General features: G+C 54.9%; 11 protein-coding genes across 11 annotated transcripts; 6 read left to right on the forward strand and 5 right to left on the reverse strand.

Moving 5' to 3' along the window:
* Positions 1-1,508: 1,508 nt before the first annotated feature.
* On the forward strand, positions 1,509-2,315 carry PHYSODRAFT_455188 (hypothetical protein; the record flags this gene model as incomplete). Its single annotated transcript, XM_009522108.1, has 3 exons — positions 1,509-1,675; positions 1,772-2,072; positions 2,145-2,315. Coding segments are annotated over 3 exons (639 nt in total), but the record flags the coding sequence as incomplete, so codon positions are not given.
* Positions 2,316-3,929: 1,614 nt separating this feature from the next.
* PHYSODRAFT_478196 (hypothetical protein) lies at positions 3,930-4,892 on the forward strand (the record flags this gene model as incomplete). Its single annotated transcript, XM_009522109.1, has 1 exon — positions 3,930-4,892. The coding sequence occupies one exon, from the start codon at positions 3,930-3,932 to the stop codon at positions 4,890-4,892; it is 963 nt and encodes a 320-aa protein (XP_009520404.1).
* A 749-nt stretch (positions 4,893-5,641) lies between these two features.
* PHYSODRAFT_486429 (hypothetical protein) lies at positions 5,642-6,259 on the reverse strand (the record flags this gene model as incomplete). Its single annotated transcript, XM_009522110.1, has 1 exon — positions 5,642-6,259. One exon carries the CDS (start codon positions 6,257-6,259, stop codon positions 5,642-5,644), a length of 618 nt encoding a protein of 205 aa, XP_009520405.1.
* A 163-nt stretch (positions 6,260-6,422) lies between these two features.
* Positions 6,423-8,018, reverse strand: PHYSODRAFT_481494 (hypothetical protein; the record flags this gene model as incomplete). Its single annotated transcript, XM_009522111.1, has 1 exon — positions 6,423-8,018. The coding sequence occupies one exon, from the start codon at positions 8,016-8,018 to the stop codon at positions 6,423-6,425; it is 1,596 nt and encodes a 531-aa protein (XP_009520406.1).
* Positions 8,019-8,283: 265 nt separating this feature from the next.
* PHYSODRAFT_486612 (hypothetical protein) lies at positions 8,284-9,387 on the reverse strand (the record flags this gene model as incomplete). The annotated part of the gene is made up of 5 exons (XM_009522112.1): positions 8,284-8,422; positions 8,512-8,570; positions 8,648-8,794; positions 8,884-8,996; positions 9,072-9,387. 5 exons carry the CDS (start codon positions 9,385-9,387, stop codon positions 8,284-8,286), a joined length of 774 nt encoding a protein of 257 aa, XP_009520407.1.
* A 924-nt stretch (positions 9,388-10,311) lies between these two features.
* PHYSODRAFT_465497 (hypothetical protein) lies at positions 10,312-11,673 on the reverse strand (the record flags this gene model as incomplete). Its single annotated transcript, XM_009522113.1, has 3 exons — positions 10,312-10,362; positions 10,414-11,427; positions 11,515-11,673. Coding segments are annotated over 3 exons (1,224 nt in total), but the record flags the coding sequence as incomplete, so codon positions are not given.
* Positions 11,674-16,499: 4,826 nt separating this feature from the next.
* PHYSODRAFT_261285 (hypothetical protein) lies at positions 16,500-16,799 on the reverse strand (the record flags this gene model as incomplete). Its single annotated transcript, XM_009522114.1, has 1 exon — positions 16,500-16,799. One exon carries the CDS (start codon positions 16,797-16,799, stop codon positions 16,500-16,502), a length of 300 nt encoding a protein of 99 aa, XP_009520409.1.
* A 2,864-nt stretch (positions 16,800-19,663) lies between these two features.
* PHYSODRAFT_296924 (hypothetical protein) lies at positions 19,664-20,128 on the forward strand (the record flags this gene model as incomplete). Its single annotated transcript, XM_009522115.1, has 2 exons — positions 19,664-19,925; positions 20,007-20,128. The coding sequence occupies 2 exons, from the start codon at positions 19,664-19,666 to the stop codon at positions 20,126-20,128; spliced, it is 384 nt and encodes a 127-aa protein (XP_009520410.1).
* An 848-nt stretch (positions 20,129-20,976) lies between these two features.
* Positions 20,977-21,264, forward strand: PHYSODRAFT_481493 (hypothetical protein; the record flags this gene model as incomplete). Its single annotated transcript, XM_009522116.1, has 1 exon — positions 20,977-21,264. One exon carries the CDS (start codon positions 20,977-20,979, stop codon positions 21,262-21,264), a length of 288 nt encoding a protein of 95 aa, XP_009520411.1.
* A 155-nt stretch (positions 21,265-21,419) lies between these two features.
* Positions 21,420-21,901, forward strand: PHYSODRAFT_364346 (hypothetical protein; the record flags this gene model as incomplete). The annotated part of the gene is made up of 2 exons (XM_009522117.1): positions 21,420-21,644; positions 21,716-21,901. Coding segments are annotated over 2 exons (411 nt in total), but the record flags the coding sequence as incomplete, so codon positions are not given.
* Positions 21,902-22,904: 1,003 nt separating this feature from the next.
* On the forward strand, positions 22,905-23,468 carry PHYSODRAFT_363726 (hypothetical protein; the record flags this gene model as incomplete). Its single annotated transcript, XM_009522118.1, has 2 exons — positions 22,905-23,327; positions 23,352-23,468. Coding segments are annotated over 2 exons (540 nt in total), but the record flags the coding sequence as incomplete, so codon positions are not given.
* Between the last annotated feature and the right edge of the window lie 4,503 nt (positions 23,469-27,971).

Here is a 27,971-nt window from a genome sequence, read left to right on the forward strand (position 1 = left end):
TGATATACTTCGAGCAGGGGCTTCTTGCTCATAGTTGTGCCCAACTGGAAAAGCTTCTGGACACGCCGTTCCAGTACGCATTTACTGACGTGGAAGTTCGCTTCGTGCTCGCCATGGTTTTATTGAAGCGCTATGAGGAAAGTTTTATCGAGAGGCGCGCGACGGATGATGACCCTGAAGTGAACACGTTTTTTAGAACTGCGACTCAGTTATTGAAGCGATGCTACCGGTCGATTGAGCTGTGGCCGTCCGTTGGCTATTACCATGGGTATATGCAGAAGAGCGATGCGAAGCGTTTGCTGGCAAATGAGCAGGTGGGCTCCTTTCTCGTCCATCACTCGCTTGACAAAGGTGCAGACGACAGGACACGAAAGCAGAGCAAATTGTCGTCGTCATCAACAGAGAAGGTATTATTGCAAGTGAAGCTGTCGAACAGACCACTTCGCATCGCGTCCATGCGCATCGAGTTCACCGACACTGGCGTCTACAAGACGCGTAAGATGCCTCTTCACCTCGGTCACTTTAGTTTGCACGGTCTGATAGCGAATCTCCCTCCTGAGGCAGGTGTGCAAATGGAGTTGGGAATCCGAAAACCTTTATACGCTTCACCGCTCAGGAAGAAGCTGGAACGGGAGCACCCAGAGCTGCTGCAACAGGCGGTTGCTACCCGATCTAAGCTGCTAGACTGGAGGGAGTGGGAACGAAAGCTCGACGAGACAGCGGGGTCAGTGCGTTTACCCGATTCGGGTCGACGTTGGAAGCGACGGAACGAAACGTGGAGTGCTGCATGCTTCGAGGTTGCGAAGGCGCTAGAGCACAGTGAAGCGTGGGTGTTTGCCGAGTTTGTTGCCCGCGAAGCGCTGTTGCACTCGAAAGATCGTTCTCATCGCGCGAATGTGAATTTTCTGGCTGGTCGAGTCACGCTCAACATGCAGAAGCGCAATGAAAGCGCGCTGTTCATGCAGCAAGCCCGCCTAGAGAAACCACGGGGGCGCTCTCACTTCAGCGACAACCTGGCTGCGGTGCAAAACGCGTTGTCGCTTAACGTTTCTCTTTCTAAACAGGAGCCGTTCACATCTCGCCTTGAACGAGTCCAAAAGCTCGAGCGTCTGTGTCTGAAGGCCTGGCGGTATGACAGTCTGGCTCCAAAATTCCGTGGAGACCCTTTTCGAGAAGCCCTGCTGCTTCAACGCATCTCTGATGAGTCCTATGCTGAATGTGGCGATACGTTCTTCCAGAGGAGTCTATTGAGAGCGCATGTCCGCGCTTACGTTGCACAGGATTCTTGGCAGGAGGGTCTTCACCTCAAGTGCGCTTACGCCTGTGTGGTGCGCCTATTTGAGCGCTTCGACACGCACCAAGAGCCCTGGTCTACGCTTCTGTCGAACTTGACCAGCCATTTAGGAGGAAAGTCCCCATTGCAACGAAATGCTACCAAGAAGCGTGCATTTAACGTGAAATTGTTGCTACTCTCGTGGCACCACATGCCGTTCCTAGTGTGCTTCGAGATGGCAGAAGTGCTGTACCGCTACAAAACGCACAGTTTATCGACGCTCATCGACGTGTACGAAAGCTTGCAGGGCCGTTTACGTGGATCACAGAGCCACTCGCAAGTGTACGCGCCATATGAAGAGCTCATTCTGCTGCGTCTTTCGTTTCTACACGCGGCGAAGGCGTCCCAGGCGGAGCATTCGTGGCGTCATGTGAACGCTGCAGTAGCCACTATCGACGAAATACTGGAGCAGCGGCGAGCTCGTACGCGTATGTACAGCTCTAACGCCGTCCTAAAGCAAGCGAAACGAATCAAATGGCCGTGCTCGATCCGATTTCCATTCCACTTCAGCGACGCAGAAGTGATTTCCATGCGTGGATTTTTCCTACAACTCCAGGAGGAGTTGATGCGAATCCCCGTTGAACGCAGAAGTAGCTGGCGAGATTTCCACCCGTTGCACCAGGAGCTGATGGAGCTAGTGGCGAGGTCTGCGCCGCCTGGTGAAGTGTCTGGTAGCGGCGGCCGAATGCTGAACAGTGTGCGGTATCGCACCGAGAACTTGCGGGGACTTCGCGTATTTGTTGGGGCGACGCACGGCGTGGTCATCTCGAATATGCTCCGCAGTCAGCCGTTTGTAGCGATTCGACTCGAGGGGAAAACGACTCCGACCAGAACTCCACCAACGTGGACGAACCTGTCTCCTAGCTGGGAAGAAGACATGGAGATCCCGGTCTCGTCGGCCAGGGCGATCCTTACCGTCAGTGTGATGAACAGAACGCGACGGAACTCTCGGTGGCAAGATGCTGACACGATTGGATACGTCTCGGTATCGATGCTCGATCTGCTGACAGCTCCTGAGGGGATCACTGAAGGGAAGTACTACGAGCTCACGTCGTTGAAGCCACCGAGTCGAGAAGCAAAAGTTGCCAAGATTTTCCTGAGTTTTCAAGTCCAGGTAAAGCCTCAGCCGCTGCTGCCCCCATCGGCCAAGCGGAGTGCGACTTGGGCGACTCGGAGTGGGAACTGGGACATCGAGGACGTTCGAGCGCATTTGCACGGAGACTTGCAGGTTTTTGTGTCAAACCGCTGGATCTGGAGCCGCTTTGCGCGGATGTTCGTGAACGACGGCGATCTTTTCGTCGCCAAGTGGTTTTTCGTCAAAGCTGTGCGCTTGACGCCCGAGCTGCAGCGACGCACAAGCAAAGTCGGTGTTCGCCTGAATACAACTGACTCGCTGGCTATCGTGAAAGACCTGGTAGGGCTGAGCTTCTGCTATCGAGCCAACCAGGCTGACTCGCGGTGGGGAGAGCAAGCTGCTCCACTTCTCGGACAGGCAGAAACGATTATCACACGGAAACTATCTCAGTCCAAGCACGAGTATCGCTCACTGTCAGACCGTGCTACTCTCGAAAAGCAGCTAGTTATTGTTCGTGAGCAACTCGCCGATGCTCGGGGTACACAACGACGAGTGGGGTCGCTGGAGGAAGCTTTATCCAGAAAGACCCCAGCCACATCGGAGTGGATTAAAATCACGGATCGAAGACCCAGCGGGGGCATCTCAACCCGCTTCTTTAACCAGGACACGGGCGAGACTTTCCAATCGAGATGGCGAGTTGAGCCCTTAGAGTACGAAGACAGAGAAGCAGTGATGACAGAGGAGCAGGAGCGACTACCTCATCGCATTGTCATTATGAGCAGTGAGATGAGAGCTCGGGTGGCTTTCCACCGGCAAGAAATGCTTCGACTGCACGCCGACGATCCGTTCGAGTGGTTCGCTGTGTTCAACGACCGCAAGAAGGAGATCCTGTTCTTTAGTCCGCACTCACTTGAGGCGTATTCATCCCCACTCGCGGGCAAGTATCCTGCTCAGCCACCCACATACGTTACGCTCGCTGACGAGTTTTTGCTGTACCACGTCCTCCTGGTCCAAGATGCTTATCGAAAGTATCGGTGCAGACGCCAGCGACAGCGCCGTCTTCACGGCGTATTACTGTCGATCTGCTTGGCTTCTTGCGAGTTGACTACAGCCCGTAGGCGCATTTTGCGTCGGAGTTTGAACTGTGTTCGTGTTATTGTTGAGAAAGCTGAAAGCTTGCGAGCCGCTGACTTGCTCACAAGCGACCCCTTTGTGGTGCTCACTTTGACGAGCTCCATTGGGGATGTGGTGGACACCGGCAAAACCAGCGTGAAATACAACTCGCTCAACCCGAAGTGGAACGAGGAATTCCACTTTCGATACAGCTTCACAGAGCAGGAAGCGAAGCGGATGGCGACTTCCTCACTAAATGTTGACTCAGTTCGTGCACAAGATGCTGCACTGACACTTCGAGTGTTCGACTATGATGTCGCCTTAACGGGGAATAGGAAGCAAAAGCTTGTGGACGACGACGACAGTGCTGAGGAGATTGAAAGGCCTGCTTCCAGTGATTTCCTGGGCATGGTTACTATCCCCATTCAGCCGTTTGTGCACGGCAAGCGCGTGACTGCAGGCTTACCTCTGCTCGGCGAAAAGGGAGACAACAACTCCCCTCGAACACGAGGTTCGTTGACGGTCACAGTGCAATGGACGCATTGTGAGGAGGAGGAGGAGAAGGCGTTGAATGAGACGAAGCTCTGGGCGGTCGGGAGTGGTGGGGGCCGAGCGCTCATTGCCAAGAAGGCCAGAGATCGACCCGAGCTACCGGGCGAAGCGGCCAGAGAAGTTGAGCTGCTTCGCCAGCACATGGAGCATGTGCTTCAATTGCTGCTAACGATGGCGACTGAAGTCCTGGAGCCGATGTATCGCCTTCACAGTCGACTAAAAGTTGCACAGACCAGAGGCAAGACCGCAGAAGAAGCGAAAATGCTTGAGCAACGCTTGGACGCGCTGCTGCACTCGCTGTTGCTACCTCAACTACAAACTGTCCGGGACTTGGTCGCTAGACGAATGGACGCTCAGCTTCCCGTTGTACTGAAGAAGCTGTTTGGGTCGATTGAGGAATATCTCAGTAGCTTCGACCAGAGCTCCCGACGAGAACTACGGTCGTTGATGGAGAAGTGTCTGGACGAGTTGAACTCGACCATGTACTCGCTCAAGCAGGAGCCTGCCAAGAACACAGCAGCTGCGGACGCAACAAAGATGGCGTTAGATCAACACCTCCACGTGAGAGCCTGGAATGATCAGCTTCGACAGATACTTGGCACGTTCTTCGTCGGAGAGGAGTCTCAGTGGCATTTTGCTCTTGAGCAGCGCGTGGACGATGCTTACTGGAAATTGACGGAGAATAATGGTGGCGCTGTTAGTCGTGGCCATCGTGGAGATGAAAAGGCTGCTGAGAGACCGGCCACCGCTGCCGCCGTAGCCAAACGCAAGGAGCGCATTGAAAGAGCGAAGCAGGAGAAGGCATGGTACGAGCTGTAGCTCGACAGCAATCACCGGCGGGGGCTGAACAGTTTTTATCTCGAATTTGCTGGTCAAAAAGGGGTTGATCGGTCCACATAGCAAATATGGATAGGGTGTCACGGTGCGTTAGCGGGATACAGGCTGCTACTGGCGGCCGCAGAGCTGCTTCATGTGTTTCCTGAGGATGGCGCTCAAGTCGTCCAGCTCTCTGTAAGACGGGAAATAGTTGACGTCAATAACATAGAGGTCCTGCGTGCCGTCGTCCGCCACAATGACGTCAAAGCCGAACAGCGTTAGCTTGAGCTCGTCCCGAAGACGCTCGCCGATCGCGCGCACGGCTGTGAAAATCTGCTCTTGGGTCCACCCGTTGACGACCTCATCCTGTGAAGCGTCGTCGTCGGCGTGAGGGTGAAAGTCCTTGCTCGTGGGGTAGTTCTCCTGGGTGTTGAAGTGCACGCGCTGGGCCGCCCCCGCCACGAGGTTCGGCAGCGAGCGTCGCTCGGCCACGTTGATGATGTCGCCCAGCACGTAGCCCTTGAAGAGGCGGCTCGAGTGGTTGATGAACTCCTGCAGCAGCAAGTACCCACCGAAAGTGTAAGCAACCACAACAATACCTCTGCGCGCCGACCCGTTCACACCAACTCTCACCTGGTACAGCGCCGGATACTCGACGTAGTGCAAGTCTTCACGCTTGGTGATGACGCTCATCATGTGCGAGCGGTCCGTCGCTACAGGAAACAGCAGCAAACAACAGCACACACTGCACGTCAGCTTCCACTTCGGCCTGCATTAACTCCAACTGCCGCCAGCGCACCGCAGGCCTCCACGGACTTGCAGATGAGCGGCAGCCTCGTGCGTCCGGCGTCCAGCTCCGCCAGCAGCGTCTGGAACTGCTGCGGGCTCTCCACCACGCGGAAGTTGGGCCCCTTGAACCTCTGGACCTGCTCCGCATCATCTTCCTCCTCGTCCGCCTGCTGCTGCAGCGTCTGCAGCATCCTGCAGGCCGCGTGGCGGTCCGTGAGCAGCCGCACGCTGTCGATGGGGTCCACCACGCGCACCGACGGGTGGCGCCGCACGAACTCCTGCACGAGCCTCACGCGGCAGGCGGCGCGCTCGTCCCCCAGCCCCGCGAACACCATGTCGTGCGCCAGCTTGTGCAGCAGCGCGTCCAGCGGCCCGTAGCGCGCGGCGAAGCCCTCGACCGCCGCCTGCAGCTCGGCGTCCGTAGCGCAGCCGCCCGCGGGCGTGGCGGCCTCCAGGTCGATCAGCACGAAGCGCACGCCGTCCGCCTCCACGTCCAGCACCTCCTGCAGCCGCGCGATCTTCTTGGCCGGGAAGATGACGCCCACCACGAGGGGCTCCGCCGACGACGTCGTCGTCGCCATCTGTAATTGGATTAATGGGGATCTATCCACTTGAAAAGTGGGGAGGAAAATCACAATAGGGTTCGCAAATGTCGCAATAGGCGGTTCGTCACACATCGCAGGAAAAAAGGCAACTTCAACGTGAGGTGCGAATGCAAAGGCGTATTATACTGATACTGGGCGCCTAGGAGGCGAGGAACTTCTTGGTGTACTCGTCGGCGTCGAGCAGCTGGAAGCGGTGCGAGCTGAAGACGAGCTCGGCGCCGATGACAAAGTGCTCGAGCACGTAGCGCACGCCCTCGGGGCTCTTGTACGCGCCGCGCTCGAGGAACTTGCCGTTGACGATACCCGAGTTGCGCAGCTCCGGCTCGTAGATGGCCAGCGTGTCGTCCGTGAGGAAGTACGTGACGATGAAGCGGCGCTGCTGCTGCTCCTTGCGGCTCGAGATGAGGCGCGCCCGGAAGCGCAGCAGCATGCGGTCGAACTCGGCCATCTTCTTGAAGTCCTTGCGCGGCGGCTTGGGACACAGCGAGTGGCACGAGCCCAGCGAGTCCTCCTCCGTGCCGTAGCCGTTGTACGGCGCCGGCTCGGGCTTGGGGAACACGGGCTTCTCGACCTTCGTGGGCATCGCGGGCTCCAGCACGCGCCCCCACGCCATTTGGTAGTAGTCGCGCGTGTACTTGTCGGCGTCCACAAGGCGCATGTCTCGCCCGAACACGTTCAGCACGGCGCCAACGTACAGGTCCGTCTCGCTGTAGTAGCTGTCGGCGCTCGTGGGCTCTTCGACGCCGCGGTCTTGCTCGTCCGTCAGGTTCTGATGCCAGTCCTTGAGCAGCCGCGCGCGACGAAGCAGCAGCGGGAACGGGTCGCGCCCGTTGTTGGGGCGCGAGACCTCCTTCAACTCCATCGTGTCGTCCTCCAGGAAGTAGTCGAGCGTGTACGACATGAGGTCTCCGTAGAGCTGGTCGCGCACGTCGTACTCGCAGTGGAAGCACAGCACTTTGCGGTTGTTGGCCAGGAACTTGCGCTTCTTCTCCGACTGCAGGCGGGAGCGGATGGGGTTGCCCAGCGACGCCTCCATGTACGTCTTGAGCGGATACCGCTGCTTGCCGTAAAAGTGCTCGTGGTCGCCGCCGCACATGCGCGTGATCTGGTCCCGAGTGAGCGTGTATTCGTCCTTGGGCAGCGGGAGTGGGGAGCCCACGTCCTCCCCTCTCTGCGCGTAGAACTCCCTCGTGAACTCGTCGCAGTCGTACAGCTTGAAGCTTCTTCCAAAGACGTGCAAGTCGAACCCCAGATGCAGATCAGCAGACGAGTAGAACTCGCCGTCAGGACGCCGCAGCTTGCACCTCTTGAGGAACGTCCCTTGCGGGATACCGCTGTTGGGCACTCGGGGCTCGATGATCTCGAAGGTTTCGTCGTGCAGGTAGAGCAGGATCGTGTTCTTGCGCAGCCGCACAACTTCGAGGTTGCTCTCGTCGACGCTCTCCACGTAGAACGTGTGGAACCGCAGCACCTTCTGGACGTTTTGGGGCGCGAACTTGCTCTCCTCCGGGTGGTCGCCCGCCATCTTGCCGATGTCGCTGGCCGTGGTCTCGAAGCGTTCGGGGTCACGCAGGTCCAGGCGCGTCGTCAGAGGGTTCATCTGGTTCAGCGTGCTGTCCAAGCGCAGAGTTTTCTGGACCAGCTTGAAGCGCTGCGGCTTGAGGTGCGATCGCAGCCGCGGCTCATAGTTGGTCGCTCCGAGCAGCGTGTTCTTGGGCGTCGTGGTGGAAGCCATCCTCGTGGTCGGGTTTTCTCCACTGGAGAACCTGGAGCTGTGAGCTTCTGCTGGTGCTCGGGCTCGACTCTATTGATAAACCGCGTTGCGCGTGGCATAAATAGTCTTGAAGCATTGGAGCTCGTCCTGTCTTGAAAATATCTTTGCCAGGAAAACAACGCTTTGGTTGAGGCACCGTTGGAAAAGCCCAGCGAATCTGTACAAACGAATCAAGACATAACTCCACCAGACCCGCTTCCGCTCTCAATCGTGCATTTACAGTATTTTAGTTACCGAGATAGATTCGGCACAGGTCACGGAAGTAGCAGCGGAGGATGCGCTGCTCGGCATCTTTCACAACTGGCGCAGGGTTCGAGCTATTCAGCTCAGGGGACTGGATCAGGTTTGTGAGCAGCGTCACGTGTCTAAAAAGAAACAAACAGATAACCAACCAGTCAGAGCCACCGATAGGTGTATAAAAAAAAAGCACTAAGCTCGAATAATAAGCACCAACCTTTCATTGAGATACTTTGGACTTGAATGCAGGTCCACGAGCATCTCCAGGAACGGCAACTGTAACATATACAACAAAACATTTAGCTCGAACCATTCAAGCCAAACGCCGAGGCGCAACGCTGGAGAGCGCTTACCTCCCAAAAGTATTGAAAGAAGGCGTTATCGTGGGACTCGGGGGCCAGGCGTAAGATTCGGAGGCCGTACTTGAACTCTTCAGGCATGAAGCACTGGTACAGCACTGCAGCAGCGACATGTGCACCCACTTTTACAAGGCATTGGCTCTGCAGTTGTCGTAGCAGCAGACGTTAGTAAAAAAACGAGTAAAATTAAAGTAGCGGTAGCGTGACCAGTGCGTAAGGAAACCACGTACCAATCGAACAAGCGAGCTCTGGTCTATGATGTCCCCCACTGAAACCATGTCGGAAAAGAAGTTGGTCGCTAGTGACGCTGCCACCAGGTAACCTTTAAGCGCGGATCGTGGGTCTGCAGAAAAAATGATCGTTACGTCAGTATAAATGCAACATAGCGATACTTCGTGGACGACGTTATGAAACATACCGGAAGCTGAAGCCAACCGCTGCTTTGAAATCGGATTCAGCAGCAAATCGGCCTTGGCACAATGCCACCTGGGCTCGCGCCCGCAGCGACAAACCAAGCTTTCAAGAGCCCTAGCATGTAATTCCACAAGATCAGCCTGGAAATTCTTGAAGAATGGCACTGTGGCTAACTGCGCGTCAGCGGTTTCAGAGCCGCTAGCCTCGCTTGGCGCGGCCGGTGCTGTCTTTGGTGTATCAGGCGCGAAGGCCTCCAAAAACGCGAGATCTCCATAGGGTGTAAGATCGAACGATACTCGATAGTCACAGGCGTTGCGCATGTAGGCGCGGTGTAGTAGTCCTGCGGAAACACAGACTAGTGTTTCCACGATCCACAAGGGAAGCCCCATCAGCACCTTCTTCGATTTTTCTTCAATGCGCTTCTCGTCGCCACTACCATCAGTCGAGTTTGCACGGAACTGGCTCACCAATTCCCGCCACTTTAGCAAAATGTTCGCCACCAGTTTGTTGCTTTTTGTAATTGAGAATTCAGACTTCTCCGCACCTGCCGTCAGCGAGGCACCACCTCCACCATTTGAGCTTTTTGCACTCGCTGCATTCGCCGAAGCTGGAGCTGCTGACAGCGAGGACATGAATTGCGTCAGCGCCCCACAAGCGAGCACGAACTCGAGCTCGCAGCGCAACTGCGGCGAAACGGACGACACCGCCTTGCATTGCGACAGCATATCCCAACAGTTGTTAGCGGAGCAAAACGTGATCAGATTCCTCGATAGAACACCCATAATGGCGTTCTCGTCGGCAGTCTCTTCATTCTGCGCATTCCCGGACACATTCTCCAGTTCCCTTTGAAGTGCGGTAACAAATCCATCCTTTTCTTTCGTGCTCGGAAACGCAAATAAGCTGCCCACGTCAGCTGCCAAGCGGAAGTGTTCCCTCTGTGTCGCCACGGCGTTACGAAGCTGCCCTTCAACGGCCACCAAACTCTCCAAACTCTCTGCAAAAGGAATAACAAGCACGTCTTCGACCCGAAGTTCATCACAGCGCCGAAGAAGCTCCGACCCACCTGCAAAGCTTGAAATGCAGGGAAAGTGTCGAAGGATCTGGACCACAAAGCGCTTTATCCGCGCCTTCGAGTCACCAGTCGGGGCGTTTGCATACGCAAAGCCACTAAGCGCCAGAACGAATCGCGTGAGCACCTCGAAGCGTTTCTTGGTCTCGCTGTCGTCGCTCCCTTTACGAGAAACTGAATGAAAAATCTCGTCTTGAAGCTGGCCGATGCACACGGAGACGCAGGTCTCCAAAGCGGTGGCCTCTTCTTGATCGCCTTCGAGAATGAGGATGTTCACAGCGTTCTCAATCACAATGCGCTTGTAGAAAAGCCGAATGGTGGGGGTGGCAACGTGCGGGTCGTCCCCCATCAAGTTGTTGCTGCTGGAGCGCAATAGGCGAAGCGCCTGTTGCTCCAGCGCTGCCCGATACCCCTGCGGCAGGCGCGTCAGCTCGGACGCGACAATGTCGTTCTCTAGGAGTTGGATCACCTTGTCCCAGTCTCGGCCTTCCCACGCCATCTCGATCTGCAACTTCGGGGTCTTGAGCACAGCAGGGCTCTCGTTCACAGACTGCACCTCGAGCACCGCCTCACACGCCGCGAGGTATCCCTCCAGATTGGCTCGGTCGTCCGCTGGCAGCTTGGCATTGCCTCCCTCTTGCATACTCTCGTCTCCGTTCTCCCCGTCCTCCACCAGCTCCGAGGCTCGGCTGAAGCAGCTGTAGGCCTTTTCGAAGCCGTTGAAGCTAAAGAAGTAGACCCCTAGGTCGTAGTACGTCTCCACTTGGGTCTGCACCGACAGCTTCTGCTTGTCGTCGTTCATGAGGATCGTCTGAATGTTCTGCGCGATCTGCAGGTGGCTGGCCATGAGATCGCCCAGCGCCATCTGATACGTGGACGAGACCTCCTCGCCCTCGCCGCGCGTGCTGCACGTCAGGTAGCCGTTCTGCGACTGGTTCACGAGCGCGCGCAGCGTCCAGCGGTTGTGCAGCACGTGGGCCTCGTAGGGCCGGAGCGTCACGTCCCGCGTGAACTCGCTGCGCGCGCTGGGCGGCTGCTCGGCGAAGTCCACGATGCCGTCCAGCAGCAGCCGCTGGAAGTGCAGGGGCAGCGCCTCCTCGATGGCGGCCAGCGACAGCTGCATCTGCAGCGCCACTTGGGCCGCCACCAGCAGCAGCGCGCTGTAGCGCTTGTTGCGCACGTTGCCCTCGTCCGCCACGAGCTGCGCCTGGTCCAGGAACTCGCGCACCAGCTCGATGGCCGACGTGGTGCTGTGAACGTCGCGCTTCCGCTGCTGCCGGAGCGTCGTGAGCTGGCAATATAACAATAGAGAGAATGTGTGAGTAGGAGAGTGAGGGCAGCAGCAGAGGAGGAGCAGGAGGATCGGGAGTCCACGTACGTGCTTCTGGAGCGCCTCCGGGTGCAGCAGGAACTCGAACCAGGCGTAGGACGGCGCGGCCGGCGGGATGTCCACCACGGGCTGCTGGAACAGGGAGCGGTACACGCCGTCGTCCTCCTCCTGCGGCGCCGGCGTGCCGGGGCGCGGCGACCCGGGCATGAGCGGCATGAGAGCTGTGGTAATAGTAGTAGTGAGAATTTGGGACTACACTACTGTATCAGTGCTACTAATACTACTTCCTCTGGCCGAAAAAAACGCAGGTTCAGATTTGTCTATTGCTCTAATAGACAAATGATCTGAAACCTGCGTTTTTTTTTGCTCTACGAAAACAAGGCCTTTCTGCATGCTAATTGGACCAAAATACGCACCGCGATCTCTGCTATTGGCTGATATAGCGTTTACGAACAGATTCGATCTGAAGACTGAGCTATGGTCACCAGGGTCTGGTAGTAGTCTCCAGAATAGTAGCGTTAGTAGGCATATTATGACTACTACTACTATTACTAATACTATAGCTCTGGGATTGGAGCCATTAGTAGTACAATTTCTATAGTAGCCAAACGAAACATGGATAGTAGTGCTATTATCACTACTAATGTACCCATTCCTCAACCGACGGCAGATCGTACCAGTCAGGATCCCTCATTAGGCTTCCAACTTGTCATGAAGTGCGCGAAGAGTGATTGCCACCAAAGTGCCATATCGGAGACTTTTCCGTGCTGTGTATGCGGCCGACAGGTGCATCATTTGTGCTACAACGTGCTGTGTGACAAATGCATGCTAACGTTATCTCAAAGGTAACGCTGCTGTTCGTGGTTGCCTTTGTAGCTTCAATTGTACTAAGCAGCTCGCCATACTGATTTTGCGGTCGCACTCGTGTTATCAGGGACTTTGATGCGGTGATACCGACTCCCAGGAGCCTACACTCAACTGTACATCTGAGAATCGTCCTTACTCTCAAGTATTCTCCTGACTTCTGAGTAAGAGTAACATGCTTCAACTTTCGAGTACATTATGTCTTTTGGAGTTAGTTTGCTGTATAAACTAGAAGCTAGATACATCAACGTAAGGTGCTGGCTGTTGCACTGTCACAAGCGAAGTGAATAGCATACTACAAGCAGTCTGGGGTGGTGTTTGTATAGTCTTTGGCTTGCCGACGCTTAAGTTTCCTATTAACCTTTATCCCCCATCGAGCCCACGCGTGGGCCCACTTTTAAATAACTGTAACGGGGTCAGTTTTCGACGCCAGGTATCTTAGACTATTCAAAAATAAGGTAGAGTTCACAAGTAGTTTGGCGTCTATTTTGCAGTCAAAAACAAAACTTAGGTGATGACAAAACACGCTGTCGGAACTCGGGTGCAAGGCAAGACGAAGGCTACAGCAGATCTACAAGGAGTCATCTTGGCGATCGATACCAGCAAGCGTCGGCCTTGGTACGATGTCCAATGGGATAGCGGAAAGGTGGATAGAGTTTCGGCTCGGTCTATTGCTGCTGTACCTGCAACTAGAAGTCAACTCTCGCTGCCCCCGGCATCCCACCACCACCCCGAGTCGATGACGGAGCTTCTTTTGAGCGCAGCCGGATCTGATGGAATCGATGTATCGTCCTCCACTTCTGAGTCCGAAGCCAGCGATGAGGAACCAGAAGCTGGAGAAGACGGGTTGGCCGATGGGAATACTGGTAGTGTAGCAGTTGTGTCTGGAATATCTGAAGATGGTAAAGTTCTAGCACACAACCGCTCGTGGGAGTTCTGCTCAAGTGTTCTTGTCGACCCAGCAGCCCTACTTTGCAAGCGAACGGCTAGCTTTCGCTGGCCAGGAATGTTGCAGCTCGGCGAAAAAACGTTTATCAAGTACTTCTTTTTGAGGTACCCTTGGTCGACTATTCAGAGCACACTTCAACACACCAATGTGAAATTGATTGCTTCCAGACAGCGTGCTATTGCAGAAGGAGAATTTTTCAGGTTTTTAGGAGTCCGATTGGCAATGGCTGTGGAGCCAAGACGCGGCTCGCTGCGAGCTTACTAGGAAAAAGAAGTCTCAGAGGGCTTCGTTGGAACTGCTGCAAATTTCGGCGAGCGCTTTTGTATTTATCGCCATACGTTCGAACAGATCTCCAGGGCCCTGTCGTTCGCGGATGATATTCCTTCCGATGATCCGTGGAAGCCGTTCCGCTCGATAGTTGTTGGCTATAACAGTCGCCGCCAAGATGTAGTGTCTCCGGGAGATATAATGTGCGTCGATGAATGCATGAGTGCATGGCAAGGCAAGGAGGGGAAACACTGCCACGACGGGATCCCACACAAAACTAAGATCCCTCGGAAGCCGGAAGGCATCGGGGCTGAGATCAAGGCCATTGCCGATGGCGACTCTGGAATATTGCTGGGGTTAGAGTTGGTTGAGGGTGCACAGCGTCAGAAGCAGAAACCATTTTACGCGCAATTTGGTGAGGGCACTGCTGTGGTACTCCGCCTTTCAGAGCCTTATAAATGTTCTGGGAGAACCGTTGTTGCGGGCAGTGCATTTGCCTCTGTTAAAACGTTGGTACGGCTAGAAGAAATATGTGGTCTCTCGTGGTGAAGACTGCCTCGCGGGAATATCCGAAAACTTACATGCATGAGTGGTTTTCCACTTCTCCAACTCGTGGCTCGTTCAAAATATTGCAGAGTACGACTCCGAACGACACACCAATGTACGCACTCTGTTGGGCAGACCGCAAACCCAAGTGCATAATTTCCAACCGCGGTACAACACTTCCTGGCGCTGATAGCGTCCGCCGACGCCATAAACTCATTGTTGACGGCGGCCAAGCGAAGACTTTGCAGTACGAGCGTCGTATTGAGCGCCCCCAAATGATTGGACTGTTTTTTCGAAGTTCTCCACTATTGATGTGCACGACCACCTCAGGCAAGGGTGTCTCGAAATGGAAAGTGGCACCATCGATTATTTGCAACTCTTTTTGGGATGGTTGTTGTAGACACCTACCGCGCCTACCAATACGAGGCAACAGCAGCAGGCTGCCTCGATTCTTCTATCGCTAATTTCAATTCTTTCATCTCTCAGCTCTCGTATCAATTGATTTTTAACGACTTTACCCTGCAGCGTTCGACTCGAGTGAGTACTGGGCATAATAACGAGGGTGATGCAGCTCATACACACACACTACGAGCGTTTAGCGCGCTGGAGCAGTATCAGCGCCTCAGTCGGACGGCGTTGCGCGCTCAGCGAAAGTGTGGTGTTTGCGGGAAGAAAGCGTCATTCTACTGCACAGGCTGCTCGGACCCTCTCAAGAAGCAGTTTTTCGGTGTTTGTGGGCTGAAGACGAACCGAGACTGTCATGCAGTGCACACTCACTCTGTTTAGGAAGTATAGGTAGCTCAGCTGCAGATTTTTATACTACATTTTTCTATGATATAATCTAATACAGCAAATCCCACGCGTGGGATATTTGCCGCGCCACGCGTGGGCTTTCGAGCTGGGTGATAAAGGTTAACCTCTTCTCGTCAGTAAATGTATGCCGATGATCCCCTCCTCATGTATACTTGCGCTGTGCCTTCCCCCTCTTTTTTCTAGGTTGCCATACTGGGCATGACATCTTTCCAAAGAAACCAGAAGCCATTTGCGAAGTTACTCAGAAGTCATCACTTTACTCAAAATCAAGTACCTCACTCTATCGCTTGTGATCGAGCAATGCGCCGACCGCAATATTCAGGCAAGGTAGAGTGCAATAACGGAGATCGTGTGAAATAGAAGACACAATATAAAGGTTTGGAGGGTTGAGCAGCTTTGAGGAAGCATTTACGTGTGCTGTTGGTTCGTGGAGGATCGCGAAAACTTACTCGTGCTTGAACGCTGCTCGCCGCCAAGCGCGTCTAAACCGGGTCTTTCGTGAGGGATCCTCTTTGGATGACAACGGACAGCGCGCACCTACAGTTGTAGTTCATATTTCGCATATGGAGGCGAGTAAGCACCATTGCGGTCGGAATTAGGAATGATGGTCAAATAGTCATAATTAGTAGTCATATTAGTAGTCATATTAGTACCACCGATGCCTCACTACTAATAGATATATCATTATACTATTGCCAGAATTTGGATAGTAGTAGTATGACTACTAGCCAATATTCCAAACCCTGATGGTCACAAACGCGAAGCTACTCCGAGAGCTCATTTGACCGTATTCCGCCACGAGTCTACTAGAGCACCGATTACCCGCCAAGCACCACCAATCTCAAGGCTATGGTTAAAGACCGCCGTGACACCATCTTGGAGTTGCTAGTGATCAGTATTGTGCCTTGCAATTTTTTTGGCAATTCCGATGCTCAGATGTAGGATATATCGGGTCGGATATAATTTGCAGCTCAGAGATGAAGCCGAGGGACTCCAGGTCGAGGTACGATTTAGCTTGTTAAACCTCGGTCGAGCTGATCAAGCAGGTCGGAATTGCCGTTTTAAATCCGCCAAAACGACCGCCCTCCCGATATGTCCTCGTTGGGCTCCACACACCAGAACAATATTATTGTAAGGACCATTTGTCGGGCTGGTGCCGCTAGCTTCAGCTCTGGTTTCGGCCGCGTCTGTCAGACGTTGGTACCCGCGAGATCGCGCCGTTTACGATGAGCAAGAGACCAAGTCCAATCACGCGGACAGTAGAGACGTATGCAGAAGAAAGTAAGATAAATGGACAAATACCACATAATCTTGTTAAAAGAACTCCCTACTGTGCATCGCTTTCTATTGTACTACTACTTGTTTACTAGATACAGCTACAAGTACCTTGGTCTGGTCGCGTCGGGGCAGGTCCACGAGCCGCTGCGTGTCGACTGCCACCCCACCAAGCCCGCAAAGCCCACGCCACTCTTGTCCGACACCTTGTTCGCTTTGTACGCCATTCCGGGAGCGTTCGTGCTCGTAGACCGCAACTCCTGGTAGCGCTCCTGGACGACTTTTTGTTAGCCGTTTTGGCGTTGCCCAGCAGGTCCTCCTAGCGGCGCAGGCCTCGTCGTGTCGTCGCTAAAACAGCAGCTTTACGGAGGCCGCCGCGCCCTACGCGACGCTGGCCAAGAGCAGCGGCGACTACGAGAGCGGCGACGACGGCAACAGCGAGCTTGACGATGCACTTGAACACCTTGAAGGTCCGGTCCGTCTGCTCGCTCTGCAGCGCCAGCATCTGCTCCAGCGCCTCGAAGGCCGCCGCGCGCTCCGGGCGTTCTCGATGCGCACGTGCAGACCCGCGGGCTCGGCATCCTCCATGTCCTTGTCCTCGTCGCTTAGCCGAAGTCATACTTACCAGACATACTTACCGGGTGGCCCTCAGACACTACTTTGCCGGTGATAGGAACGCGCCTACGTAAAGCTCACTGCGTCGTCGCATTTAAAGCATCCTGTCCCTGCAGCAATCTGTAGCAAACACACAAGCAGCATCATCGCTTGTCGGTAGCATCTAGCAGTAAGCAGGCAGGTTCAGGGAGCTTACAAAGCTGGGTGCAGTGAGCGCAGCGCAAATGGATGCTCGTGTGCTCGCAGCCAACGAAGTGGTTGGAATTAGATAAACTTGAGGGAGGCAAAACAGCGACTTTGCCTCATAGTTATTCAAACCTACCCCTACCAAGCTCGGATTTATCTTTTCCGACCACTAGGTCAACACGAAGGGCAAAATACTACCTCTGTGCTGAAAATAATGCACCTTCAAAAAATATTTGCGCATAGCTCCGCCTCGTTTTTTCACCGATATAGGATTTGCAGAGGTTTAATGAAGTGCCCTACAAAAGAAAAGGATCCAGGTCTGAAGTCTCAAATGCAGAGGGTAGTAGCGAGGGCTGGTGCTGGGGTATCAGCTGCGGTGGGGAGGGACGTTGCCCAGCACAACTAACCGGACGAGGTTAGGCAACACGAAGCTGCTCTGCGTAGATCTGCTCTACAGAGAGCATTGCGATTGCTGAGTGAGCGCTGAAGAGGATCTCGGCATCACACATCAGAGTGGTGGGGAGTTGGCCAGCATTGATCAGCTTGTCCTTGTGCATGTGCGCGAGCCGGTAGTTGTCGCGCCCTTCGTTGGTCATGATCTCCTTCATGACAAGTTGCAGCGTTAAGAATGTCTTGTTGAGAGTCTCTGCCGTAGTCTCTGCAAACGCGAGCTCAACTTCCTTGATGAGATCCTCCGTGGTCCGTGGGCTGGTGTGGGACTGGAGAGACTGTATGCTGCAGAAGTAGCCGAGATCCAGGCAATCGCGCCGCATGCTCGTGACCGACGTCATTCCTGCCATCAAGGCGAAGTGGCCTCAAGATCAGAAGGCCACTCTCATTCGCATTCAACAAGACAACGCGAGGCCACATGTGCTTGAGGAGGACGCTGAAGTGCTCGCTGCTGGACGCGCCGACGGATGGAATATCCGACTCAAGAACCAACCTGCCCAAAGCCCAGATCTCACCAAGGTACGGTTCATAGAGACTGGTTTTATCTCCTCGACACCTGCGGGGCGGTTGACACTCAAGCGTTGTGTAATGTAGGTTTTCACGACAGGCCAAAGCCCTATCTTGCCGTCCCAGTTGCCGCGTGGCCGCGCCACGGCGCACAGGAACATCACCTTCTTGATGTGACGCTTGCTTTGAACGTACTGCACGGGAGCTTCTTCCAGGGGTGTGCCGTCCTTGCCCGTCAGCACGTACACACGCTGGCCGATCTTTTTGACGTAGAACCACTTCTCGTCAATGTGGACTACGTCGAACATTGGGTCGAAATAGTACTGCCCGTCTCCGTTTAGCTTCACGTGGTTTACGGCGAACTTCAGGCGCGCCACCCTATGCGATGCCGTAAGCAGGGGCCGTGTGTGCCTCAGGGCCCGCCTCATGTAGCCCTCCTTGATCAACTGTTGGACAAGGTAGGAACTTGTATTCGACGCCTGTTGGATCTTGCGGTGGTTCTCACGCTCGTTGACGGGCACGGCTGACACATGCTCGCAGAGGACTGCACGGTCTAGCTTCTTTCTGCCACGCGCACTCTTTCTTGACTTGACAACTGCAGCGACGCGGTCGCCCATCGAACTAATCCCTCTCTCCCAAATGCGCGCGACGACGAAACGGCTTAAGTGAAAGTGTGCTGCAGTCTGGACAATGTCCCCAGGGCTCAGCACACCTCTGGTGCTGCGAAGGAGCAGCGTCTCCCAAACGGCTTGCCGTTCTTCATCGGTTGCTTGCTTCATGGGCAGGATAGTGCGTCTTGAACAGGAGGCTGCGTCTTGAGCGGGAGGCTGTAGATCTTCGAATGAGCACTAGAGGAAGTTGTGCGGTCCAGAAAAATGTGCGGGAGATTCGCAATTCAAACGATCGGATTTACAAGGGTATCGTTCTGAACAGGATGCAATCTGATTGGCTAGGTGCGTTATTTTCAGCTCAGAGGTAGTAAATGCAAGGCACAATAACAGCTACGTTTTGCCTCGTGGAAGGTACGTGCCAGCGGCGATAAAATATCATCGTTTTTCAGTCACTGTAGCGCGAATATGGTTGTTTTTGCGAGTCACAATGGTCGGGCTTTGTATTGAGGCATGGGAGAGCGGGAACATTGGGAACGGCCGTTGGGAGTGCCTTAACCGCACAGGACTTCGCAGCAAGCCCCCCCCCCCCCCCGGATGGAGCGGCAGGTGCTGGCGTTTGCCGCTAATACTTTATTAGTCAATCGCGAAGATCAAAATACCTGTTTTTGTCCAATCACCGGGACGTATTCAGAAACCTGCGTTTATTAAATAAAATATTATTATACTTCCTCTGGCCGAAAATAAAGTTTATTTTCGGCCAGAGGAAGTAATATCCAATCTTGGACCACTATCAGTGATACTGATATGATACTGAACCCCTAATAGGAGTTCTCACGGTTGGTAGGTTTGCAGGTTGCAGGTAAAACTGACCAATCAGAAGAGATCAGTCAAACCTGCATGCAGCTTCCTTTGCCTTCCTTGTCAGTGGGAGCAGGTTTGACTGCAGATTTCAGATCAATATCTATTGGGTGAAACTGTACAGGAGGATGATTGGTTAAGTGGGGAGTACTTGCTGTGGCACTGGCACCACCCAAGCAGCCCGGCAAGCACGCAGTAGCAACAAGCACTTTAGCCCCAGGCCTGATCACACGATTCAATCGGATTAGACCCCACGATGCCGAACAAGCGGTGGACCGCTGATGAGGTCCATCTGCTGCTCAACTACCTCAGCGACCACGTTAAGGCATACACCACTGGTATCAAGGAGCGCTTCTACGAAGGCGCGCACGAATTCTTAGCCCAGCACGAGCACTCCAAGTCGAAGAAACAGTGCAAAACCAAGTGCACCGAGTTGGAGTCTGGGTACAAGGAGTACAAGCTCAAGCTGGCCCAGACGGGTTTCGGGCTACAAGAAGCAGATACGCCAAGCATTATAGGTAAGACTTCGCATATTTTTTTTGATGGGGCACGCCCCGTGCTGTGAAATATTGTGGTACGACAGCGATTGCATGGAGTAGAGGAACACTTCCAGCTGAAGCTGCACTGGGGCTTGCTGCTGTTTCCCTGGCTTCCGCTGGAAAACAGGGTGTGGAGCTACGGAAGCAAGCAAGAGACAGAAACCGTCGACGCTAATTCTTAGATCACGACGAGCGCGGACGGAGTCCATGAGGAAAATCCGCGCTGGGTACCACTCAGCAGACTTCAGGACGGTGCTGCGACACAAGTAGCGCGTAGCTAGCTAGTACCTGAGTAGCTACATTAATGCCATCTAACTCATCACCGCTGTCATCTTCGTCGCTTGAGTCTTCCAAAGCGGCATGCAGGGTACGGGCATGCAGAAGCAGGTCTGTAGCTGCGCGTGTTCCTTCCTTGACCATGTCGACTTCTGGAATACCACCAGCCAGCCAGCATTAGCTAGTCTATTATTGGATAAAATTCAGCGTAAGCATCGGGAGTGCAGGTTTCATGTCCTCACGGTTAGAAGGTTTCAGGTCAGCCACGATTGGCTAATTAACCAAACCTGCAACCTGCAAAACTACCAACCGTGAGAACCCCTATTAGGGGGACGACAACGATATCACTGATAATATCACTGATATCTATCACTCAACTAATTCTGTGTATTTAAAATATACATGTACCTTTTTCCAGAAAAAGGTACTTGAAAGTATGCCTGTATTTTTCCAGAAAAATGTACATGCATTGGACGCCTGTCAAATATAGCTTAGTCGAGCGGCTTATCTGCAGCGATTAAGCCCGACTTAAAAAAGATATATGTCGCTTTATCGCAAAAAATCTCTACCACAAAGGTGTTAAAAGTGCCTGTGTCCGACTGATAGTGTCCTAAATAGGGCGGCTGCTACAGTGACGTTGGTACAAAGAGGAGTGTACCCGTCACTTTGCCTCAGACACGCCGAGCGCATGAATCCTTCTAGATTTCCTCATTCTGACTTTTGCGCACGTCGGGCACAAGCCCCTCCCGCCACGATGGCCACCGAACACTCGGACGTACTGCTGCTGCTCACAGACGCCTTCGTGAAGCAAGGTGAGGCGCTCCACGACGTTCGTCGTGAGGTCTTCCGCCTCCTGGCCGAGGAGGCGTGGAAGGTGACGATGCGCAGCCGCCATTACCTCACGGCTCAATGCCTGGACATGCCCTGCGACTCTGCGTGGATGGTCCTGTACAGATACGAAACTGACATCAACTTCCTCAACGCCACCAGCCTTACAAAGTACGTTGAACTGCAGGTGTGCTGCATCAGATGCGTATATTAACAGTACATGAATGCTACAGGTCTTCCTTTCACCAGCTACTGCGCCGGTTCACAAGCTACTACTATATCCCGCTCGCTCGCTCCAGGGGCCGACCGCTCAAGCTCCGATACCACCACCAGGTGTTGGGGCTGGTCCTTTGCTTCTTTGTTGGCTCCATGGAGCTGAGCAGCTTGAGCATGCTGTTCGGTGTTCCTCCGAGCACATTGGCGCGGTCTCTGCGGCGGGCTGAAGAAGCACTGTCCAAGACACTGAACAACTACGCCCCCGCGCACATCGCAGTGCCGTCACCCAGCCGCCAGAATGAGCTGCCAAAGCTCGTCGAAGCTCAAGAGCCTCTGCTGAAGCACACCTTCGACTTCATCGATGGGAAAAACTTTAAGGTACACGTAACGCTCATTTTGAATTTGAATTGTATTGCGAAAAGCTATTGCTAAGTATTGATGCTACGTAGGTCCAGCAGCCCTCGAACGCTGATCTGCAGAACGCCATGTACAATGGCTGGTTGCACTCGGTGTTTGTTACCGGGACGATCTGCTTCGCCGCGGACGGATGCATCGTGTGCTGCAAGCACAACTGTCCGGGGTCATGGAATGACTCGGACACGTCGCTGGGCTTCAGGAACAAGTTGCTGGACCCCGTGTTGCAGCGGGGCTGCCGTAGCTTTAGCGTCAGAGAAAGACGTAACAGACTCACAGAGTCTCAGCTTAAGATAGCCCGTTCTAATACCAGAACGTACGAGTCCGTACACCTTACGGGCTCCAAGAGTCAACCCTTAACTCTTAACTGTGTGAATCTCAAACTGAATGTATTTCTCTTTATCGCGGCAAAGCCGCCTACGGTGTAAATGTCTCTCGTTCACTATCTAACAGAGTAAACCCTAGTCATACATATAATCAGTGGCTCTGAAGCCATGTACTGATTATCCTTCTGAATTAGGTTATACATTGTATACGCACTTCGTAACCCTTCGGGTAACTCTCGTGTAACCCCGTTACACCCTCCCCCACCAAACCGTGGACACGGGTGTTCACGTTTAACGGTCAACCACCGGGTCTTGTTCCGTCAAGCCTCCTTCTCGAACGAGTCAATCCACATCGCGTGGGCCTCTCTGAGAACTTCTCGGCGCAAGGCGCCCTCACATGACTTCAAGTCATAAAGCCTTTTGGTCTTTCGACCGCAGATAGCCTCTCGCGGGATCCGCCTCGGAGCCTCGCTCCTCTTGTGCTGCTGCACTGCGTGCCCCCGCACCTTCGCCAACGCCAGTACCCGCGCGCACACCCTCGACGCCTTCCAGGCTTTCGATGTCCGAGTACTTCGCGGCGCACCGCCAGAAGCACAGCTCGCAAGCCCCAGCTCCCCTCGAGCATCAACCTGCCAGATCATGGATCCTAGGGAACTCTTTGGTGAAGAGGGCGAGGTGGACGAGTCCATGCTGGGTTCTCCGAACCGAGGAGATGCGTCCCCAGCCACGCGACGCTTCGCCCACGCCGTCGACACGCCGTGAAGAAGGATCGCCAGCCCCAGTTGGCTCTCCGAATCGTCGCGATCACGAGCGCCCCGCGCGCGCATCTCCTGCGCGCTCGCCGAGCCGTTCACCTGCAGAGCGCGCTGCGCCGTCGAGGGAGGAGCCGCGGCCACCGCTGCGAACTCCAAACCCGTTCCCTGAACGCTCCTTCGGTCTCTACGAGCTGCGCACGCTCACTGAGCTACGGCATTCGCCGGCTCGTGGTGAGGACGTGCCCCTGGTCCCCGTCATTTCCAATCCTTTGGACGAAGCTCAGTCCGAGCAGGTCGCGGCTCAGATGGCTCCATGCGCTCCCAGCGCTGGTGATTACGGCTTCCGGCCTCGCGACCCTGTTGAGGTGTGCCGCCTGACGTTCCAGCAGTCCCTCGCGCTGCACGCCATTGGGCCCGCGGCCCGTACTCCGGAGGAGTTCGCACTGCGTGCGTCTCTGCGAGAGCGACTCCTCACTCCACAGTCTACGACTGTCGTGGAGCACCGCGAGAGGCTGCGGCTGCAAGCCCAGCAGAAGTCCAAGCCCGCCATGCGGACGTACCCGGTGGTACTTGGTCCGGGGGAAGACTAGATTGAGTACGAAGCTCAGTTCGAGTCTTGGGCCGAGCACAGCCGGAAGCTCAGCTCCATGGATGCTCTCCGAGCCAGCTTCAGTGAAGTGGATGTTCGCATTGAACGCAAGCTCCGCTTCGACTTTGCGAAGGTCCAAGCCAAGCGCAGCCTCTCGGCAATCGCCCAGCCGCAGACCCAGTTTAGCGCTGCGCGCTTCGCTCATTCGAGCACTCCAGCCGCTCCTTCCCGCGAGGAGTGAGCGCTGTGGCTCAGGGTCAGCCTCGGAGCAATGTGGCTGACCCAGCAGCTCCCCGGCTTATTGCCGGGAAGCGCGGGACGGCTGGCGTGCCGGTCTTGAGCCCTCGAGGCGCTGGTGACCAAGCTGATCAAAAGCGTCCACGACGTCTGGGCAATCCTGGCGGAGGGGCACCTCAAACTCCCATGAGTTCTCGGAGTGAGGGTACCCTCGTCATTTCACCAGATACTGGTTTTGCCCCGGCACCGCCGCTTCGCCAGGAGGCGCTCCACAGGGTAATACCGATTCCCATGCTCATCGAGCAGAGCCGGTGGAGGACGCGCCAGCTCGTCTCGCGACGTTTGACGAGTTGCACGAGACTCAGCAACAGGCTGGTCGCCTTCGGGACCACGTCCACGACATCGACGCGCGCCTGGCACGTTGTGCGACTGATCTCGACAGGCTCGCTGAGCGGATGGAGTGGCTTGGGGTGCCTCGGGTCGTCTGGGACCGGCTTGAGACCTTGGAGGACGACTTCGTTTGCCTGAACGGGTGGATGAACTACTTTCGCGATCGCGAAGAGCGACACGCTCGAGAGTTCGCGGAGTTACAGCGTCACCAGGCTGTGCTTCAGGGTTAGCTCGACCTCCTGGCCCGCATGCAGGCCCCGCCTGCTGCGGCTCCTGCTCTGCCCGCGGCACTCCCGCCTGTGCCTGCGGTGCCCGCGTTAATGGTCGCGGCCTTTACGCCTGCGACTGCGTCCTCGACGACCGCGACATCCGCGCCTGTGACCTCGTCACCCTCGGTGCCTCCATCTGCACCTGCATCGGCTCCTGGTACGGCTTGAGCAAGCCCACGTAGAAGACGGGGTGCGTCCGCATCTTCTTCGGAAGATTGAGCGTGTACGCAAGGCTCTTCTTGGCCACAACCTCGAAAGGTCCGATGAAGCGCGGGCGCAACTTCGTCTTGAAGACGGCTGACACTGCATGTGTAGGTAGTTTTTTAGCATTAAGCAACATCAGGTCCCCGACCTCATAACTTTCAACATTGCCTCTCCCTGGCATCTGTATGTTCCTTTTGCTTGTCTTGGCTCTCAGCCATTGCGTCACGCACATGTCGTAAGACACTCAGACGCGTCGACAAGAAGGCGTCAACCTGTTTACGAACAGTAGCCGGGCTGACATTGGCTAGCCGATCAGCTAAATCGGCTTCTCCTCCCCCACCAAGCCCGAGGCCACCACGTGGCGGCGTCAGCGGGACGCGGGGATGAGACAAGCTGTTTACGTAGAACGGCGTATAGCCTGTCGAGGCGTCCATGGCGTTGTTCAACGCAAACTCGACGGTGGCAGTTTGGCGCTCCAGCGCTTCGGCGTCTCGGCGCAAATGCTGCGGAGCACGTCCTCGACGACGCGATTTACGCGCTCGGTCTGACCATCGGTCTGCGGATGGTCCGCCGTGGACATGTCCAGCTTGGTGCCATGCACCGCAAAGACCGCGCTCCAGAAGTTGCCCGTGAAGCGGGGGTCTCGGTCCGAGACAATCGAATCAGGGAGGCCGTGTTGTCGAAACACTCGGTCCAAGAACAGCGTTGCTGTACCTTTACCATCGATGGTATCCGGCACAGCCGCAATGCGAGCCATCTTGCTCAGTCGGTCCACGAAGACCACGACTCCTGTGTTGCCCGCCGCGTCCGCCGGTAGGCCAAACACAAAGTCCATACTCATGGATTGCCAACAGCCCGAAGGGACAGGCAAACTCGCCAACGGCGCTGCAGCATGAGGTGACGACTCCACTCGCTGACACCTCTCGCACGTGCGCACATAAGTGCTCGTCCACTTGTACATCTTCGGCCACCGGTAGTGGGTGCTCACCGAGCTGTAGGTCTTCTCACGGCCAAAATGGCCAACCAGCGGTGTGTCGTGTGCCTCATAGAGGAAGCGATATTTCACATCCTCATCATGAGGGATGACCACGCGGGGCGTATCCTCGGGGCCGGTGTTGTAGAACAACAGGCCTCCATCGAGGGAATAACGGTGCAGCCGCTCGCGCAGCCGCGCTGACAATTCCATGTCCGAATCTTGAAACTCCTTGCTCCCCAGAGCCTTCAGCAACGCGACACAAGTGTCGTCCTTGGCATAAGCCGTTCGGATCAGGTCCGGTAATGACGAACGTACGGTCGTTACATGAGCCAGCTCATAACTCGGCCTGTGCGACAGCGCGTCCGCAAGGACATTCTGCCTGCCAGGCTTGCACTTCACCTCGAAGTTATACTCCGTGAAGAAGGACAGCCAGCGGGCCATCCTTTGCGAGAGATGTGGCGACTGAGTCGCAGTGCGTAACGACGCATGATCCGTGTAAATCACGAACGGCTGAGAGCCCAACAGGTGCACCCTGAACTTAACGAGCGCATACTTCATCGCAAGTAGCTCCTTGTCGTGTACAGGATAATTCTTCTCCGCAGCCTTCAGCTGGCGAGATTCGAACGCCACCACGCGCTCGCGCTCCTCGGCGTCTGCTTGCAGCAGGGCACAGCCGATGGCAAAGTCCAAGGCGTACTAAACGGACGAGCGGGGTCTGGCAAGGCCAGAATAGATGCATGAAGGAGACTGTCCTTAATTGCCGCAGACGAATCTTAATGCTTGGTGTCCCAACACCACTCCGCATCCTTCTTCAGGAGATTGGAGAGTGACCGAGCCATCTCAGCGTAGTTCTCGCTGTCCTTGTGCAAGTAATTGACCAAGCCAAGCCACTTGTGAAGATCCTTCTGGTTCTTGGGAACCGGCCAATCAACAATGACCTTGACCTTGACCGGGTCGGCCCTCAGGCCACGCTTCCCGATGAAGCACCCTAAGAAGGGGATCCCTTCCGCTCCGAAGATGCATTTGTCAATGTTGGCATACAACTTGTTTTGACGCATGCATTCGAGCACAGCACGCAGGTGCTCCACATGGTTCTCCATATCAGTCTTTCCGTGCTCAGCACGACTGTGGACAAAGATGCCATCGAAGTACGTTTGCGCGTACGCCCGATGGGGCCTGAAGAGCTGCGTCACAAGACGGTTAAACGTCGCTGGCGCGTTCGAAAGCCCTTGGGGCATCACCAACCACTCCCAGAGCATGCCGCTCAGAGTACTCACCGCAGTGAGAGGAATGTCGCTCGTCCTGATGAGCAATTGGAAATATCCATCGACCAAGTCGAGCGCACTGTACATCGTACATCCTGTCATGTTGTTCTGAAGAACATCCTTCCGAGGAATCGGCGTCTGCGCCGGAATGGTAGCAGCATTCAGCTTGTTGAAAGCATGCACGATACGCCACTTGCCATTCGGCTTTCTGACACAGAACGTCGGCGTAGAGTGTGGAGACTTACTCTCACGCACCATGCCCGCCTCGTGCTTCGCACGGGAGAACGCGTCAATGACGTCACACTGCTCCTTCGGCAAGGGTCACTGCCTTGTCACCCAGTACTTCATTCCCGGGACGAGATCAATTTCGTGTCGAACACCTCGATCCGGAGGTAGCTGTGGTGTGGTGATACCACTAAAATCCTCTTATACTAAAATATATTAGAGACACCAACAACACGCTAACCCGCAAAGGTAAGCGCTTATTGAGTCCAAACCTGAAGACCAGGAACGATCCCTTACACCGGGTCGGTTGCAAGGGCCTCTGTGCACCTTAGGCTATCTTCGGTCAACCCAAAACCTGTACCACTAGCCACGAGCTAAGGCTAGGATACTATGTAGCGCTTTCGCGCAACCCCACTGCAGTCCCTCAGAAAGGAAGGGTACCGGCGTGTTAGGCCTTATACAGGGGGACCAAGGTAAAACCTCGGTAGGTAGACTAATACACTCAGGGACACTCTAATCCCACAAATATATCCTGAACGATACTCTAATACCGTTCCTGCCTCTCCGGCCACGCCAACTCTTGGCGCTGCCAAGGAAACTCTCGGTCAATGCACGATAAGCTCCCCGACAGGCATCCACACGCAGCCGAGCGTATCCAGGCACTACAATAAGCTAGCTACACTTACCGAAGTCGGACTTGACCCTTGTTGGCTTTGGGGGAAGACTGTCTTTTTATTACTGAGTTTCCTGAGGCCTGAGGGTCTCGTTCTGGTCATCCTATGATTAGTCCTATGACCCTATACAAATATCAAGTGTGCACGATCGCAATGAGGCGATCCCGGACACATCAAATGACGACCGCGGCTACACTAATAAGTGCGGCCGAAGTACGAAACTAAATATATCTGTACCAAAACGTTGGCACCATGAAGCCTCGTTCGGGGTTGTATTAGGACCCGACGAGGCTCCGGCCACTAACCGTCACTCTAACGAGGATAATGTCGTCAGCTTCACCAAAGCAGCTACTTCCATCTCGCGCTTGACTGCTCCTTGAT

The sequence above is a fragment of the Phytophthora sojae genome, assembly GCF_000149755.1.
Source record: "Phytophthora sojae unplaced genomic scaffold PHYSOscaffold_2, whole genome shotgun sequence".
Taxonomy (NCBI): Eukaryota; Oomycota; class Peronosporomycetes; order Peronosporales; family Peronosporaceae; genus Phytophthora; species Phytophthora sojae.